This window comes from Microplitis mediator, chromosome 2, assembly GCF_029852145.1.
Source record: "Microplitis mediator isolate UGA2020A chromosome 2, iyMicMedi2.1, whole genome shotgun sequence".
NCBI classification, from domain to species: Eukaryota; Metazoa; Arthropoda; class Insecta; order Hymenoptera; family Braconidae; genus Microplitis; species Microplitis mediator.
Window position 1 is genome coordinate 25893153 of NC_079970.1, and position 17873 is coordinate 25911025.

Here is a 17873-nt window from a genome sequence, read left to right on the forward strand (position 1 = left end):
TAAAGATATAAATTAAAAACATTTTTATTCACAAAGCATACACTTTTTTAAAATAAATAATTAGTTATTACTATAAGTATAATTAATTAATTTTGAACAAAACAATTTAAGTTTAAAAAAAAATACATGGGCGCATGTATATGTGTAAATACCTCGTGTAGTTTTCTTTAAAATATGTACTTTGATGTTTCTATTAAATAAATAATGTAAAGATATAATAAATATATATGATATATTATTTATTATTTACAATAAATAAAAAATAATAATATTAATTACTCTTTAAAATGAAATTAATAAATTTATTGAAACAAACTAAATGAATAACATGGAATGTGGATGGAATATTAAGATGTCAATGAGATTCAACAACGTAATTATAAATATAAACAATAAGAGTGTGGGAATAATTAGTAATTATTTTCTCATTGCCAATCGTGTGGTAGACTTACCCGTGCAAAAAAAATCCAAAAAAGCTCATTTTTGGTTTACAACTTCCACATGTCAAATTTTTTTTTCACGGGTAGAGTACAGGTACCGTTTTGGCCAGTTTTGGACATTTGAAAAATTCAAATAAAGTAATTTGTAAAAACGCAATAGCAATCAATTTCTCGAATGTGTACGAAGATATTCTTATCGCGCTGTCGTAATGGAAATTTTTTCTACTTTTTCATTAATTAGAATAAAGTTTTATATGTCCAAAAAAGGAACAGTGGCCACAAATGGTACTTCTACCCTATATTTTAAAGCTGAAAAATAAAAAAAAAAAATATCGAAGGTTTCAAGAGCGCATGACTTGAATTGTCCGCCCTTTTGGTTTTCAAATTTTTTTAAAAGTTTGAGCTTTAAAATAAGTCTTCAAAACGATTTGCAATAAAAGAAAATTACGCGCCCTTTTGGCTTCAGGGAACTGCCTTAAGCCAAAAAAACAAGAAAATGTGTCCTTTTGAAGTAACACGAAATATATTAAATTAAATTTCAAAATAATTCCCACACTCAATAAACAATAATCGTAAAACATTTTGTATCTAAATAGAATATATATACTAATTAACATACGTAACTTGATTATGTATTTGTATGTAAAATAACAACAAAACTATATAATTTTTTTACACATCGAAAAAACAATTCAATTTAAATTATCAATATTCAATAATAATTTATAATTAATAAACAACCAGGCGCGCTTTGACTAGAAGGACCGCTATATTTATTTATATATATACTTTTAATTGATACTATTATAATTGTCTTAATCGTTTGGCAAGAAGTTTTTCATATAAATTTACAAAGTAGACCAAGAGTCTTGAAGTTTTGATTAAGCTTCCAATCTACATTTTACTTTTACTTGTTTATTTAAACTTTTATCTATTAATTTTATTATTCTCATCATATTATTATTATTATTATTAATATTATTTCTCTTCACTATTAATTCCCGCGATAAAGCATTAATTTCTTAACTTATTTATTTACATGTCGATTAATAATGATCTATATACAGATCGAACGTATTATCGATAAGTGAAAAATAAAAGGGATTTATATTTTAATAACTTATGATTTACAATAAGTCATTTGGTTCTTTAATATTTAAATACTAATGTATACTATAAAATCTTCAACAAAAATATTAAATAAAATAACAAAATCTTTTAATTTAATTTATTAATTTAACTATTATTATATATATGTTTATTATTTCAATTATCAATTCGCGGTTCGCGTCAATAAATTATTTAAATTAATTTTTAATCCCAAATATATTATTAACGTCATATTTATCAATGACTAAACTTTTTTATTAAATAATTTATCCTTTAGTCCGATTAATAACCAGTTAATTAGTAGTTAATATGCAACGTGAGATAAACTATATTTGATCGTTATCAACATTCCACGATTTTTAAAATTACTTTATGTAAAAATCGTATTAATTACGGACGAATTTATTACAATTAAACGATTACCTATTTGCCAATTTGTTTTTTTCTCTTTTAGTGAGACATGCTTCATTATTTACCTAACAGTTAATTGCTTTTATGTAATTATTCCAAAGATTGACAGCCGAAGAGAACGTATTCCTCGCGGGAGAGCCAGAATGGATTGCCTTCGACGTACTCAGGTGGTGTTTTATCTAAAAAATTTAAATATATGAATATATATATTAGACTGTATAATAAAATCGATGTTTATTTCGGTCTCATACGTAAATTACGTTGAATGTGACTTAGAAAAAATTGGGCACCATGTTGGGACTTCAAGTCAATTAAAAAACGCGCGCTCGCTTAAATCAAATTTGCCATTTAAATAACGTGGGAAAATTTTTTTTTAATTTTGGTATCTTATAACTCGTTAACTGATCAATAAATTGAAACCGTGAGAGATTTTTGTAGAAAATCGAACGCTGTACAAAAAAGATCTCTTATAATTTTTTTATAAAGTCAACTGTTCAAAAGTTACTTAAGTTTAAATTCAGATTTATGGTAAATTTCACGTTTTTTTTATTTTTCCGAAAAAAAAAATCGTATATATAATAATAATTAAAATTTTTGGTAATTACGCAGCTTCATGGCTCCATATAGTTTCAAAATTTAAAATGTTAATAATTACATCAATAGACGAGTTCAAAACCCGCTTTTTTTATGTCGAAGTGTAGAAAACCGGGTTTTAAAATGAACTTCAGCAACTGGATAACCATCCAGTTGCTTATCAAAAATATGAGGAGTCCTAATTGTAAGTAATAAAAATATTTTAAATTGTTAACATGTTTGTAGATAAATATTTACCAGGATGGACAGCTAACGGGACGTACGTAGATCCCATCGCGACATTCCAACTGTGTGTACCTGGGCAACTTCTTACTTCAAGAACAGACTCATACTCCGGCAAGGTTTCGCGCAAATCCTTTTTCAATCTCAATGCAAAACCTGCTAGGTCGGTATTTCCACCCGTTAAAAGAATGTGCGACAAACAATCTTGCATCGTATTCTCAGATAAACCGGCCGTCACGTCTTTTATTATTTGCGGCAGACCTAGACTGATGTACATCATCTCCGGCGCGACGTACAACTCCGGCCCTAATGAGACTTTCTATAAATAAAATAAAATAATCAGCACTTCAGTAAATAAAATAATTCAACAACAGAATTTCTACTAAAAATTTTACCCAAAACTGTTTGTATTCAGCGTAGCTGTCAACTCTCAAGTTAATATGCTCCCTTTTCGTAGGCCCTTTTCTCAGCTCCTCGCTCTCGATATTGTAACTCAATCTGCATCTCTCTTTGACAGCCATCGTGTCAAGATGTGAGATCGGTATCTGATGGTACTCTTTAGGTTGCCAGTGCATGGCTTGTTTGAGATGATAAGCGACATGCCAGCCGCCTACTGGGAGCAATCGCCAGCGATGTGGTATCACACGACCTCCAATAACCACCGCGACAGTTGTGCTCAGTGCCCCGCTGTCTACTACCACACAAGTTTCAACATCAAGCATCGCACATGCCGCCAGCGGCTTTGGAACCAAGCATACTCTGCAATTTTAATAAATCGATCAATAATGTCTCCTTTGCTGTCCTCTGTATCGTTAATTGCCCATTAAATTAAATAAGTATTTAATTATAATTAGTGCCTACCTGGCTACTTTAACTTCCTGGAAAAGATAATGAAGCAGCTGCTTTCTCAATACCGGTTGCATCGCCAACGGCTCGCAGAACATCAATACAGCGTTGGGTTTACGCAGAGTACCCGTGAGTTCCATTTGATGGAACAAGTGATCGACGAATGTCCTCAAGACTGAAAAAGACCCGTCGCTAAGTAAAGCCTCTGCTGGACTGACGACGTCGACATTGGGAATCCCAAGTACTTCAATAGTGTCCGTGCAGTATCCGTTGACCAGCTTCTGGTACAAAGGATTAGCTCGGGTGTAGCACATCGCCTCCAGCGGATGCGTTATCAATCTCTTCTTTTCTCTATACAACTTAACAGAGTTACAAAATACACAGAAAGGTCCACTAGGACGGGGTATTTTGGTCGTTGTCAGTTCCGACAGCTTCAGTGATTTAAGTTTCTTGGCTATTGATTTACAATCAGACTTAATGCGACTACTTGTACTGGTACCGGTGCCACCGCCACTTACGTTCAATTTCTCACACGGTTTATCAGCGGGTGGCGGATGCGTATTTTGCACATGAGTTTTGCTGTCACACTTGGGGATTCCAAACAACGAAAAATGCCTGCGTAGTCCTGAGTGCGGGGTTATTACCCATGTGTATTTATTCCCAATCTCGATCACAACTTTAGCACTGGAACCCTCGACGCAGTTACGCTGGCACGTGTACCCGCTGCAGTGATAGCATTTTGGAAATGTTCCTCCGTTGACATTCTCTCCAAGTGTTATCACCATATGCAGACGATAACACATTGCTTTGAAACTTACGCTGAGCAATTGTAAACATTTTATGTCAGGAAATTTAAAGTGTACCTTTGATATTAATTGTAACCATTTCATTTTCCTATTAAAAATAAATTAAATAAGTAATTATTTAGGAAACGTGGAAAATTTTTTTTTTAAATAAACTAATTTGAGAGGGAATTTAAAAAATTTTTTTTAAATGTCAATCAAATGAAATTATTCCTGTCATTCAAATTTTTATTTTATTTAAAAAAAGTTTTGTATTTAAATTTAAAAAAAATATATTATCATTAATTAAGTAATTAATTATTGTGTTGATGATTTTTAATTTGTTTACAAAATAAAAAAAAATCTGACGTCTGCTGATTGTTATCATTAAAACTGTAGTGATTTAAAAAGTCATGAGATTTTATAATTTTCCAAGTCCATTTTTAAATTTTTTCGTTAAAAAAATTTTATTTTATTATTTAAAAATAAATAAATTGTCATTAAAACTTTACTGTCATTAAAAACTTTTACATTTAAATAAAATAATTAATTATTTATTAAACGTAAGTACAATTGTTTTTTTAAATAATCTAATTTGGGAGGGAATTTTAAAATAATTTTTAAATGTCAATAACATAAAATTCCTGTCATTCAAATTTTTATTTTATTAAAAAAAAAGTTTCATATTTAAATTAAACAAAAAAAAAAAATTATCATTAATGATTTTTTAAAAAATAATTTTTAATTTGTTTATAAAATAAAAAAAATCTGACGTCTACTGATGTTGTCTGAAACTTTTGTGATTTAAAAAAAGTTGAATATTTAAATAAAATGATTGATGTCTGTGTTGATAATTAAATAAAAAATATTTGAAATAATAAAAAAGTGACATTTAAAAATGAAAGTTAACCTCACTTACCACAGATAGTCGGTGTCAGATGTTTTTCTTAAATATTTGCAGGTACTCCCGAACGCAATAATGTCAGGTACATCACAGTATAATAATATTTTAATCCATATTTCCTCGGGGAAGACTGCTGGATCCATTGTTAATTTATAATAAATAAATATTTTAAAAACTTGTCAACGAATAAATTTATTAATAGTGTCAGTATCAGTGTATGTGAGAAAAGAACCGAGTGTTTTATTTGCGACGACGTTAGCGAATGAGCGGAAAATTGACACTCCCTGAAGAGCCAATACGCTAGTCAAGTTCAAGGCTACGTTTTTTTATTTTATTTATCATTCAATAAATATTTCAACGGGTTTAATTTACTGTTAATTAAATCACAGTAATTTATTTATTTATGGAATCATTTATTTAAGACAGTAGTTTTTAATATTTTACCGGAAATTATTTATTTTAATACTTGTTTTTTTTTTTTTTTTAATACTGTTGATAACATGGCTATTTAAATTTATAAATATATAACTGATGTACACGTTTTATTTTTAGAAGTGTCTATTTTAATTATAAATAATTGATTTTAATTAAACGCCAGTTTGTTTAAACTTTAGTAATCATATGGACTATAATCTATAAGAGTTGAGCAAAATATATGTTGGTTTAAATTATAATTAGTATACAAAAATCTTATCATCTATTCGCGCGCAATTTTAATACTATTTAAATATTTAAAAATAAGTTTATGAGACAACAGATTTTGATTTAGATAACAAGGCTTCAATGTACGGATTTTTGTGAGCAATTATTTGTTCTTTGTACTCGTTGATTTTGGTCATCAACTCATCCTCAGGCAATGATTGGTCCAGCTTACGGCACTTGGCAGTAAATTCTTCAATCAGCGCATCAGCTTCGACGACAAATTTTCTTTTCTGAGCTGCGTCGTAGGGGCCTTCGAAAAACCCTTCGTAGATGTGCTGATTCTCCTCGAGATCGGCGAGTTTTTTTTCTGCGTAATCAATTACTTCGGGAGGGAGGTTTACCATTCGGGCGACATTTATACCGAAGCTCTGATCGCTAACTCCGGGTTTTACGGCGTACAGAAATGTTACGTCCTCGCCTTTCACGAGAGCGGTTACGTGGTAATTTTTTACAGTCGGTATATCTTCGGCGAGAATCGTGATTTCGTGGAAGTGAGTAGCGAAGAACGTGAAGGCTCGTACATTTTTTGCTAAATCTTCAGCTATCGCCCATGCTAGGCCACGACCGTCGTATGTTGACGTTCCTCTGCCGAGTTCATCAATTAAAATCAGTGAATTTGATGTTGCAGTCTGAAAAAAAATTTTTTTTGTTATTAATTGAAGTATTTCAGTACATGATTCATTTACAGAAGTACAGTAATTTCATGATACCAGCGTCGAAACTTCTGACATGACCCTGAAGTTATCAGACAATTAACAATTTTCGAATTTTTTTTTCCACTTTAATTAAAAAACTAAAAATATACACTTGTAGGGAATTAAAAAAACTATAGGTGCAATTTTTTGAAATTCAATTTCAGTGTCATGTTTCTGATTGGCTACTGACACTGAAATTTCAAGTTCCAATGCAGGTAATCATGAAAAATATTGTGTGTAACTCAGGATGAAAGAGAATTTCAAACTGCGGGTGATATCAGCCAACTTCACCCTGGTCTGAAATCATTTCCTTTCATCCCTGTCACACAATATACTATTAAATTGATAAATAAATAATTACCCTCATGATGTAGGCCATCTCAATCATTTCAGCCATGAAAGTAGACAGCCCTTTGAAAGGTGAATCTTCAGCACCAACTCTAGCAAAGATACAATCAACCATAGACATTGTTGCTTCATCGCAGGGTACAAAACTTCCTATGTGAGCAAGAAGAACAACTATCCCAGCTGTTTTCAAATGAGTACTTTTACCACCCATGTTCGGACCAGTTATGATATGAAATTCCGACTCGCCGCGTTTGAATTCAATATCATTAGCAATGTAATGAACATCCTCCTGTCCTTCGACGCAGGGATGTCGCGCCTGGGTGAACTTCATCACTCCAGTGTCACTGGGCATCATTTTCGGACGGACGTACGTCTTCTGTGTGTTAGTAGCGGCTACAGCAAATGCGCATAGCACATCCAGAATGGCAACAACACCAGCAATATTTTTCATCGTCGAACAATATCCGATAGCGAGATTTATCACTTCTACGACAATCAATCTCTGCTCTGCCTCATATTTTTCTTTGTCATCCAAGTACTCTTGATTCAACGATTCCAATATTCCATTACGGAATTTAACGCCGCTTTTTATTGAATCGAATACTGTGTAATTTTTGCTTTTTCTCACAGTCTTCTCTTCTTTCATCGTAACTCGGAAGTAGTATCCCTGCTGGGCAGTACATTCTAATTTTATTGTTTTTTCAGCTTCTAATCTTAACTCTTCAGCGGCTTTAGTTAATTGTGACCTCATTTTTTTTTTCAACTTTTCAATTGATTCATTTAATTCTAGTGAATAAACAAACAAAATTAATAAATTAATTAATAGTCTAATTAATTAATTAAATAAATTACTTAAGAATTCTGTAAATATTTACCCGTCAAATCACTGCTGTAAGATGGTTTAATAAAATATTCTCCCGTTTCCACAGCATCAAAATCAACAGTTTCTTCAACCATCTGCTGATATTTATCCATATCGGTGACATTTTCTCTCAGCGGTTCTAAAATTATTGACTTTAATGCTGCTGGAGTGGATTCGTCATTTAAAACTTCAATTAATTGAGGAAGACGGCTTACACAGTCGTAAATTCTGTAATAAATATTTATTTATACAAATTAAATATTCAATTACTTCAAATAAAATAAATAAACTCACTTGTAAATATCACGGAGACGCGCTTTTTTTCGTAGTAATTTTTTAACCAGTTGTTCTAAGTCAGGAACTTGTCTCAGGTATTCATTACTGACTTCGGAACGGACACTGCTGTTGTTGACGAAATACTCGACGATATCATGACGTTCTTGAATGAGCGCAAGATCTTGGAGCGGTTGTTTCAACCAGAGACTAAGAAGACGATGACCCTGAGGAGTTTTACACTTGTCCAGCAGCTCGTGGATGCTGGTAGGAGCACCCCTGTTCCCTCCCAGTCGGTATTCGGGGGGTGGATCGACATTCAAGGCTCTTATTGCCGCGGAATCGAGCTTTAGAAAATGGTACTGCTTAAGATCTTCAATTTTATACTGACCCAAGTTTCCCTGATCGGTCAGTAATTCTAAATATTTAATTATACCAGCAGTCGCGGCCATCGCGTGCTCTAAATTAGTCTCTGGATAAATATGAGCGCTCTCTTTCTCGCCTTCTTTGAATTTCAACAGCACATTTAAGTCGTCTATCAACGAGTCCTTTTCAAAATCTTTTTTCTTTTTCAGGGTAACCATCACGTTGTTACGCTCGATTATGCTCTTGATGGTCTCAAAGTCTTGGCTGTTTTCGCTTTGAACCAGCAGACATTCTTTCGGTGAATTGGTGACTGTAAGGGCCTCGAGGTTGGAAAATGCTTCGTCGTCCATGAATTGCGCGACGCGAATTACCGATGACATTGTGTCGATACAACTCAATCCAACCACCTGAAATCCAAGGAAAAATATCAGTCTAATTAATATTTTTTTCCCTAATTAATTGAATTATTGAGAAATAAAATATATTACTTTAGACTTTCCTTCCATTCCCATTATTACAGCCATGATAGCTCCGCTGGCAATAACATCTGCCTGACTATCACCAGAATCAAAAAGTATTTCTTCAAATTGACTTAAATTACCAGGTGATCCTTTGTATTCAACTTCCCAACAACGATTTCTTCCTGTTCCTTTATCCTCATATACTTCGACTCTGTACCTCTTAACTAGCAATAGATCCTTGATAAGATTTTCAAAGTTTGCTTTGTTCACCAGCACACTTTCCAATTTATTTGGATCTACAACACCAATAATCAGTTGTAGTGTTAAAAATTTTCAAGGAAATTACTGGAGTCTATTAAAAAATTAACGTCAGTCAGAATCATAGAGTTCCGTCTTTACTTCTAGGTCTCTTTTGAAGATAAGAGCTGGGTTTAAGAGTAATAAAAAATAATATTATTATTATTAATGGGCATTATGGTGCCTCAGAGCTGCTTGATATGTTGGGTTTTGCTGTCCCAAATATAAACCTCAGATCTAATAGGATAATGGAAATTCCTTTAGTAAGATCGCGTTTTCCGACACGCTCTCCACTACAGAGAATTTAAAAAATTATCAATGAAGATGCCACAGGTAGATTTTTTTGGAGCATCACCGGACAGTTGCAAAAGAAAGCTAGAAGGGCAATTTTAAACTGAGAATTATGGGCATGGCCTTTGTTTTTGTTATTATTATTGTCATAGTTAAGGTAAGAGACCTAGTACCCGATCATTCATGTATTTTTATATCTATACTTATTAAATTCTACTAAATAAAGGTATACAAATACATGGAGTATTACACCGAGGGGCGTTTATAAATAAATAAATAAATTATTAGATAGAATAAAAAATAAATTTACCAGCTCCAATCATTTTACACGACGATGTAGTTTTGAAAACCTCATTGGAAACAAACAGCGCATCTTCCCCATGGCAAGTATAGTAATCATTTCGTTTAAAAAACCTTATGGTGCTGCTGGATTTCTGTAACAAAATAAAAAAAAATATATATAGATAATTAAAATAAATAAATATTAATTAAACCAGTCAGGTCAGTTCGGCAGCTGGGTATTTCCAATTATATTTTTCCCCAACGAAAGCGTGCAATCAAAACAATATCAAACGCCTTGACCCCTCTGTAATATCAGACACAAACAATTCCTATTTTAATCCAATCATTCTTGACCCAATTGTTAATTAACTTACAATACATATATTTGTTTTATTAATTTATTTATTCAATGTTTAATTTACAGAAAATCCCAAATTATGATTCATAATTATCGCACTTGTGTCATTTCATTTTATTTTAGATATCAATGTAGACATAAATCATAAATTTACTGCTGAATATCTCCAGAAAAGTTTTTTTTAAGTTTTTTAAGGTCAGCCTATCAGTAGGTCAGAGATCAGAGCTCACTTACGTACGAATTCAAAGAAATTTGATCAACAAATTTTATAATAAAATAAGTAAATACATAATCATAATGATTTATTGTTTATATTTATCGGTACTTATTAATATTCAAGTTTAATTGGAATAAATTTTTGAAAAGAGGGGAAAAAAATAAAAAATTACTGTTACTTAAAAATTAAACTTTTATTTCTAGGATCATATTCATTAGTAAAAAAAAGTTTTTTTTTATTTTCAAAAATTTTAATAAATTTCTTTATTTCAAATGAAAAATTAATTTGGTCTGATGCTGGTACATGAAACCAGTGAAATATTATCGATAAATTAAATTTGACTTGATATGGATCGGATCTGCCTTTTATGAAATAAAAATGAAAATAATAATAATAATAATAATTATTATTATTAGTTTGAGTTATTAATAACAATTATGCAGCCATGAGATCATTCCCGCGCCTCCAGTTCTGTAAATATTCCTGACAGTACTGACGACTAAATTATAATTAAAATCCGAATTAGAATTTCCTATTTATTATTAAACAGAATAATTTATAAATTATGATAACTTTTATAAAATAGGTATTACGTAACGCGATGGAGTTGAACCGATTGTGAAATGGATGGAGTATAAATAAAATTTAAAAAATACTTTGAAGCCCGTGATCCAATCCGATTAATAATAAACGATGATAGAGACTTGGGTTCATACAAGGGAAGGTCAATCTATATCTTAATTAGGGTATCAATTTTTCTTATCTGCGGTAAACTATCGACTAGTTTAAAGTTTTTAATAAATTTCAAGGTCTAATAATATTTCTATCACATTTATTATTTATAACAAAAAATATATCGAGTATTTCCGATGTCTGACATAAGAACCTCGGCATCCTTGGCTACCTGGAGTCACTCAGTTCATTAAATCTTTAGATTAATACCGATGACACATCAAACCACATATTCACTTACAATTAAAATTTGAATTCTAGGGAATTGGACGTTAATTTAAACAGTAATTAGTATTAGATTAATTAATTATTTTATTTTACTGTCATTTTTTTTTATCAAGAATTTAAACCACGAAATTTAAATTTTAAATTTCTGTAATTTTTTCCCGGGCAATTGAATGAAAATTTTTTTAATTATTTAGTGTTAATTTTTATTTAAATTAATTTCTTTTTTTATTATTTTATAATTATGGGTAAAATATCAGCATCATTATAATTAATCATCAGCTGCTACTTGAATAATTTTTAAATTTAAAATATCAAAAACAATTATTATTTAAAAATAATGAATTAATTATTGTTAATAAACGAATGATTATTGATATGCCAGTATCATTTTTATTTATAATTGTCTTGAGAAATTAATTTACTGAGAAAAGTGATAAAAAACCCGGTGGTGAAGATGTGGGTAATAACGTCAGAGTGCAGCTGAGAATTATAAAAGATAGAGTATGCCCTCAAATGTCATTACTCAGAACAAGTAGAGGGGCAGAAAACATAAATTGAATGACCGGTCATGAAAACATTTAATACGTAAGTTAATATTTAAACTGTCAGCATCTAAACAACATAATTGTCTTATTTTTTTCTGGTCTACTGTAATTTAGGTGAGTTAATACTTAGCAATTATAAATTACAACTAACAAATACTATTTAATAATAATGATGATGATGATGATGATGATGATGAATAATTGACTGTTTCATTTTTTTAGACCAGAATGTTAAAAAAATTGCTGATTATTTTTGGAGCAATTGCTTGTGGATCAGCAGCTCCGAGTTGTATCGATTTATGTGGCCCTGGATCAGTGAATACTCAAGCATCGGAATCATTGACGGCATTCAAAACTCATAGTTCTATAGGAGAGCAGCACGAAACGCTGCGTGATCTCCATCAATCGCTGACAGATCAACTGCAGTCTTCACAAATCAACGTAGACTTCGATCGTCCAGGGAATTGGACTGATCACAAAGACTACAGGACACCTGACGGCGCTGGAGAAGTCCACGAAGAAGCTGGACAGCTGGTAAATGGTGGTGCTAAAGTACGTTATTATAAAAAAAAATACGCCGCTTCTTATGGCAGCGGTAGTGCCAATAATTTAGGACTTGGAGATGCTTTGGAAAGTGACAGTTTGTTGCGCAGCGATCTGCTGAATTCTCGTAGCACTGTCGGACATACTGATGTCCATAGTTATGGACATCGAGGATACGATGAGAGACTTCAGGATTCATCAAGATTCCAAGATCTTGAGACTACTGGAACCCAACTGCATGATAGTGCTCGAGTAACTGGTGCTGCGAGCACTGACGACTGGAGCAGACACGACACATACGGAGTTGATGGTGGTCGTGGAAGAGTTTACGAAGAAGAGGGCCAGTATTCTCAAGGACCAGCTAAAGTACGTTATTACAAAAAAAACTACACGTCAAGTTACAGCACCAGTGGAGCGCCTGGAATTATTCCTTTGACTGGAGTCGCTGATCTAGAGACTCAGGCTCGTCAACTCGAGTCGCAATTGAGTCAGCTCAGCAGGGATCTTCAGCACACCCAAGTTTCTCAGTCCCAGAATATTCATAAAGACAGTTTGCACCGTGATACCACTGCTAGACAGAGTGAATACGGACGAGTTTATAATGACAATGATTATTCTCAGCATTATGACCGTCCAGTTGCTACTACGGAGCAAAGATACGAGCATTCTTCGAGAAAAGAATCTACTGTTAGGTCTGGGGGAAGTAGTTATGCTCCTGTACAACCTGTGACTAGTTTTAATTATCCTGTACCGGACACAGTTGGAGCTCAGACTCATCGTACTGAACATACTCAGCATACTCAGCAGACGCATGCTTATACTCCAACCCAAGTGGTCCAAACACATCAGACGCATGTTCCTGTTCAACCTGTCACACATTTTAGTTATGTAGTACCAGATACTGAGCTTGAAGCACTTGGATCTCAGACCCAACGTACTGAACATACTCAACATATTCAGCAGACGCATCAGACTCATATTCCTATTCAACCTGTGACACATTTTAATTATGTAGTACCAGATGTTGAGCTTGAAGCAGTTGGATCTCAGAGCCAACGTACTGAACATACTCAACATACTCAGCAGACACATCAGACACATGGTTATGTTCCAAGCCAAGTGGTCCAAACACATCAGATTCATCAAGAAACTGATGGCATTACTCGTGTTCCTTTGCATCGCGTTAATAATTACGGCGGCAGCACTTACAGAGATGAATCTCGAAGACAAGAGCTCGTTAGTGAAGGACAAACTTCACACCATCAGTTGCGAGATGATGGGCAGTATGTTTACAGTCAACCTGAATTGAGCCGCGTCGTTCAAACCCAGCCTGGCAAACGCGTTGAAGAGCACTGGAGTTCCAGTTCTAGACACAGAGTTGAGTCAACGATTCCTCATCACATTGAAACAGTTCCAATTATAGATGTAGGTATCAGCCATCAGAAAATCAGCCAGCATAACAGCGGATTACATTCTGGATACGCTGATAGTTTGAACCAGGCTACTAATACGCGGGTATCAGGTGGATCCTCATCTTCGTATCACCACGAGGAGTTTGGAACTGGTGGCGGGAGTTATCATGTTGGTGCTGTTCATGTGGGACATCAAGCTGCTGATTGTGACACTGAGGGTCAACAGAGTTCAGGGTACACCAGGAGATATAAGAGAGGTGTTGAGTTTGGACAGCAGACTGAGAACTTGAATCGAATTCAGGGTCAAGGTCAATGGGGCCAAGTTGAAGGTCATCAGCATCAAGATTATGACCATCATAGTCACCCACATCAAGATGATGACCGTCATAGACATTCTGGTCAAGATTATGATCACAGAAATGGTGGAGGTTATCAGCATCAGAGTCATGAAGGACATCCGCATCAAGACGATGACCGTCATAGACATTCTGGTCAAGATTATGATCACAGAAATGGTGGAGGTTATCAACATCAGAGTCATGAAGGACATCCGCATCAAGATGACGATCGCCATAGACATTCTGGTCAAGATTATGATCATAGAAATGGTGGAGGTTATCAGCATCAGAGTCATGAAGGACATCAGCATCAAGATGATGACCGTTATAGACATCAACAGCAAGAATATCTCCGTTATAAGCGTGAACAAAGTCCTCAGCAATATGAAGATTTGAATCAGCATAGCGAAATTGGGTTTGGAGACTTGACTCATCACAAATCGGGAGACTTTGATTTTGGACAACAGCAAGTGGAAAATCTAGAATTGGAGTCACAAAAAACTGAAGATTTGCATCAACAGACTCAGGGGTTTGATCTTTGGGATAAGCAGTCGGGAAATTTAGAACTTGGACAACAAACTGAAGACTTAACCCAGCAAGCTCATCATTTTGACGATTTCAGTCAACAGTCGGGAAATTATGAATTTGGGCAACATCATCTCTCAGGGGATCTAGAACTTGGCCAACAAACTGAAGATTTTTCGCAACAAACTCATAAATTTGATGATTTTACGCAGCAACAAGCAGGAAAACTTGAATTTGGTCAACATCATCAACAACATACAGGAAGCTTGGAATTCGGTCAACAAACTGAAGATTTGTCACAACAAACTCAAAAATTTGATGAGTTTAATCAGCATACAAGTGATCTGGAATTTGGTCAGCATGAGCAACAACATCTAGGAGGATTAGAATTGGGTCAGCAAACTGAAGATTTATCTCAGCAAACTGACAAATTTGGTGATTTCAGTCAACATCAATCTGGAAAACTCGAATTTGGTCAACATCATTACCAACACTTAGGAGGAATAGACTTAGGTCAGCAAACAGAAGATTTATCTCAACATACTCATAAATTTGATGAGTTTGGTCAACAATCAGGTGATTTAGAATTTGGTCAACATCAACAGCATACAGGCAGCTTGGAATTCGGTCAGCAAACTGAAGATTTTTCGCAACAAACTCACAAATTTGATGATTTCAGTCAACACTCAGGTGATTTAGAATTTGGTCAACATCATCAGCAACATACAGGAAGCTTGGAACTCGGTCAACAAACAGAAGATTTATCTCAGCATACTCATAAATTTGATGATTTCAGTCAACACACAAGTGATCTCGAGTTTGGTCAACAACACCTAGGAGGCTTAGAATTGGGTCAGCAAACTGAAGATTTGTCACAACAAACTCATAAATTCGATGACTTTACTCAGCAACAAGCGGGAAAACTTGAATTTGGTCAGCATCATGAACAACATACAGGCAGCTTGGAATTCGGTCAGCAAACTGAAGATTTCTCACAACAAACTCATAAATTCGACGATTTTACGCAGCAACAAGCAGGAAAACTTGAATTCGGTCAACATCATAATCAACACTTAGGAGGAATAAATTTAGGCCAACAAACGGAAGATTTATCTCAGCAAACTCATAAATTCGATGAGTTTAGTCAACACTCAGGTGACCCAGACTTTGGTCAACAACATTTAGGAGGATTAGAATTGGGCCAACAAACGGAAGATTTATCTCAGCAAACTCACAAATTTGATGATTTCAGTCAACATCAATCAGGAAGTTTTGAATTCGGTCAACAACACACTGGGAAATTTGAATTTGGTAAAGAGACCCAAGAAACCTCACAATTAGGGTTCGACAAACAAAATCAACAAACAACTGGCTTCAGTCCATCAACGAATTTTCCTAAAGAATTTAAACCAGCTCCCAAACCCACCCCGCGGTCTCAACGAATCGGTAATCCATCACGTGGCGACATTGAATCAGTGACAGTTCCAGGAGGCCCAGTGGGTCCAATCGGCCCAGTAACTGTTCCAGTGAAGCCGGTTAAGGGAGGCCGAGGGTTCAAGCCTCTAGGAGTATCAGCTCAATACCGAAACGACGTTCCATCCGAAGGAGTCTTAAGCCTCGAAGAACAATCGTTCCAATCTCCAGACTCCGGCAGCCTCTGGCATCAGTCTCACCACCCAGGCGACTTGACAAGCGATCACCCTCAAGGACAGCACTCCCAGATTGACGGAGTCACCTTCCAACCCAGAATCCTAGAAGCCTACGGCGGCAAAGGTCCCTACGAAGCCGGCCACCAAGAGGACATTTTCTCAGGCATCAGACCCAATCCATCAGCAACTCTCGCCCCCAAATCTCACGGCAACGACCCCTGGGAAATTCGTGAAGCCTCTGAACAGTTTTCGTCCCACCGCATCTCATCTCTTGATACTGTACCCGAGTCAACAACTCAATCACCTGAAACTACTCCAGCACCAGGCTTCTGGAAAAAACTAGGCAACAAAATAACAACCTCCTACGAGAAAGCCAAAGAGAAACTCTCTGACACCTTCGGATAATCTTTTCCTTCATCTCTCACCTCATTTTGATATATATTTTTAATTACATACATACTTATATATTTATAAATATTTTTTTTCTCATTAACGCACAGAAAAAAGTTGAATCGAGAAATATTTTGGAAGACATTTGAATGCAGCAGACATCAGACAAATTTAAAATTATAAATAAACAGAGTAAATAATTTAAAAAATGATTTATAAAAAATGCACTTATCAATTTTGAAATTTTTTAAATGCGCATTTTTTAAATTATTTACGCATTTATTAATAATTTTAAATTTGTCTGTCTGCTAAATACTCATACTTCAGTGTCATAAATTTTCTTGAATCAAGAATATTTATTTTCTGTGTCAAGTTTACAGAACTGGCCATTTAATATTTTTTCAGTTCATTAGACTTAATTCAATGGACCTTTAGTATTATATAACTTAAAAGGTAATTAACAATTAATATAAAATATTTAAATGTATGAATAAAAATGAGAGTAACTGTAGCAGACATCAGACAAATTTGAAATTATAAATAAATAGAGTAAATAGTTTAAAAAATAATATATATAAAAAATTGTAAATTTTTTTAATGCGCATTTTTTTAAATTTCATTTTTTAAATTATTTACTCTATTTATCTATAATTTTAAATTTATCTAATGTTTGGTACATTCACATTCATCAGTAAAATTAAATAAATAGATATAAGCAATAAATATTTACCTCGGGAAGAGTTTTGAAAAATCTCACAAATGTTTGTTGTCCATTTTGATCTGTAATAACCACATTATTTTGTACTATAGCTCATTAACTTTATAAATAAAAATAATAATAATTATTAATTGTAATTTTTCAATACATACCCATTCCAAAAATGACTTTTTTATCTGCCATTTTGGTGTAATAACAATTAACTGACAATAAATATTAATAACGTAAATTTATTGATGCTTGCGATGTCTAACAAAAGATTTCACGTTGCGTTTTTGCTTTGTGTTGGCATTTGCTGAAGACGAAGGAATTTGCGCGGGTTTTCTGGCGTC

At 33.8% G+C, this 17873-nt stretch overlaps 3 protein-coding genes across 3 annotated transcripts; 1 reads left to right on the top strand and 2 right to left on the bottom strand.

Moving 5' to 3' along the window:
* Positions 1-215: 215 nt before the first annotated feature.
* On the bottom strand, positions 216-5588 carry LOC130663613 (uncharacterized). Its single transcript, XM_057462928.1, has 5 exons — positions 5325-5588; positions 3639-4517; positions 3173-3536; positions 2793-3096; positions 216-2140 (listed from the first exon to the last, which is right to left on the bottom strand). The coding sequence occupies exons 1-5, from the start codon at positions 5450-5452 to the stop codon at positions 2052-2054; spliced, it is 1764 nt and encodes a 587-aa protein (XP_057318911.1). The 5' UTR covers positions 5453-5588; the 3' UTR covers positions 216-2051.
* A 156-nt stretch (positions 5589-5744) lies between these two features.
* On the bottom strand, positions 5745-17851 carry LOC130663610 (DNA mismatch repair protein Msh2). Its single transcript, XM_057462923.1, has 8 exons — positions 17694-17851; positions 17554-17603; positions 9915-10038; positions 9044-9312; positions 8211-8962; positions 7930-8144; positions 7068-7840; positions 5745-6640 (listed from the first exon to the last, which is right to left on the bottom strand). Exons 1-8 carry the CDS (start codon positions 17722-17724, stop codon positions 6053-6055), a joined length of 2802 nt encoding a protein of 933 aa, XP_057318906.1. The 5' UTR covers positions 17725-17851; the 3' UTR covers positions 5745-6052.
* Positions 11934-17672, top strand: LOC130663608 (filaggrin-2-like). Its single transcript, XM_057462921.1, has 2 exons — positions 11934-12080; positions 12189-17672. Exon 2 carries the CDS (start codon positions 12195-12197, stop codon positions 16836-16838), a length of 4644 nt encoding a protein of 1547 aa, XP_057318904.1. The 5' UTR covers positions 11934-12080; positions 12189-12194; the 3' UTR covers positions 16839-17672.
* Positions 17852-17873: the final 22 nt, after the last annotated feature.

Bases quoted from the DNA above. Each gene is read 5' to 3' on its own strand.
- LOC130663613 (XM_057462928.1), bottom strand. From the start codon at position 5,452: ATGGATCCAGCAGTCTTCCCCGAGGAAATATGGATTAAAATATTATTA. The intron at 4,518-5,324 runs GTAAGTGAGGTT...TATTTTTAATAG, and splicing joins TCTGACACCGACTATCTGTG to GAAAATGAAATGGTTACAAT. The intron at 2,141-2,792 runs GTAAATATTTAT...TAAATTTTTTAG, and splicing joins CCCGTTAGCTGTCCATCCTG to ATAAAACACCACCTGAGTAC.
- LOC130663608 (XM_057462921.1), top strand. From the start codon at position 12,195: ATGTTAAAAAAATTGCTGATTATTTTTGGAGCAATTGCTTGTGGATCA.
- LOC130663610 (XM_057462923.1), bottom strand. From the start codon at position 17,724: ATGGCAGATAAAAAAGTCATTTTTGGAATGG. The intron at 17,604-17,693 runs GTATGTATTGAA...TGGTTATTACAG, and splicing joins AAAAGTCATTTTTGGAATGG to ATCAAAATGGACAACAAACA. The intron at 6,641-7,067 runs GTAATTATTTAT...ATTTTTTTTCAG, and splicing joins AGATGGCCTACATCATGAGG to ACTGCAACATCAAATTCACT.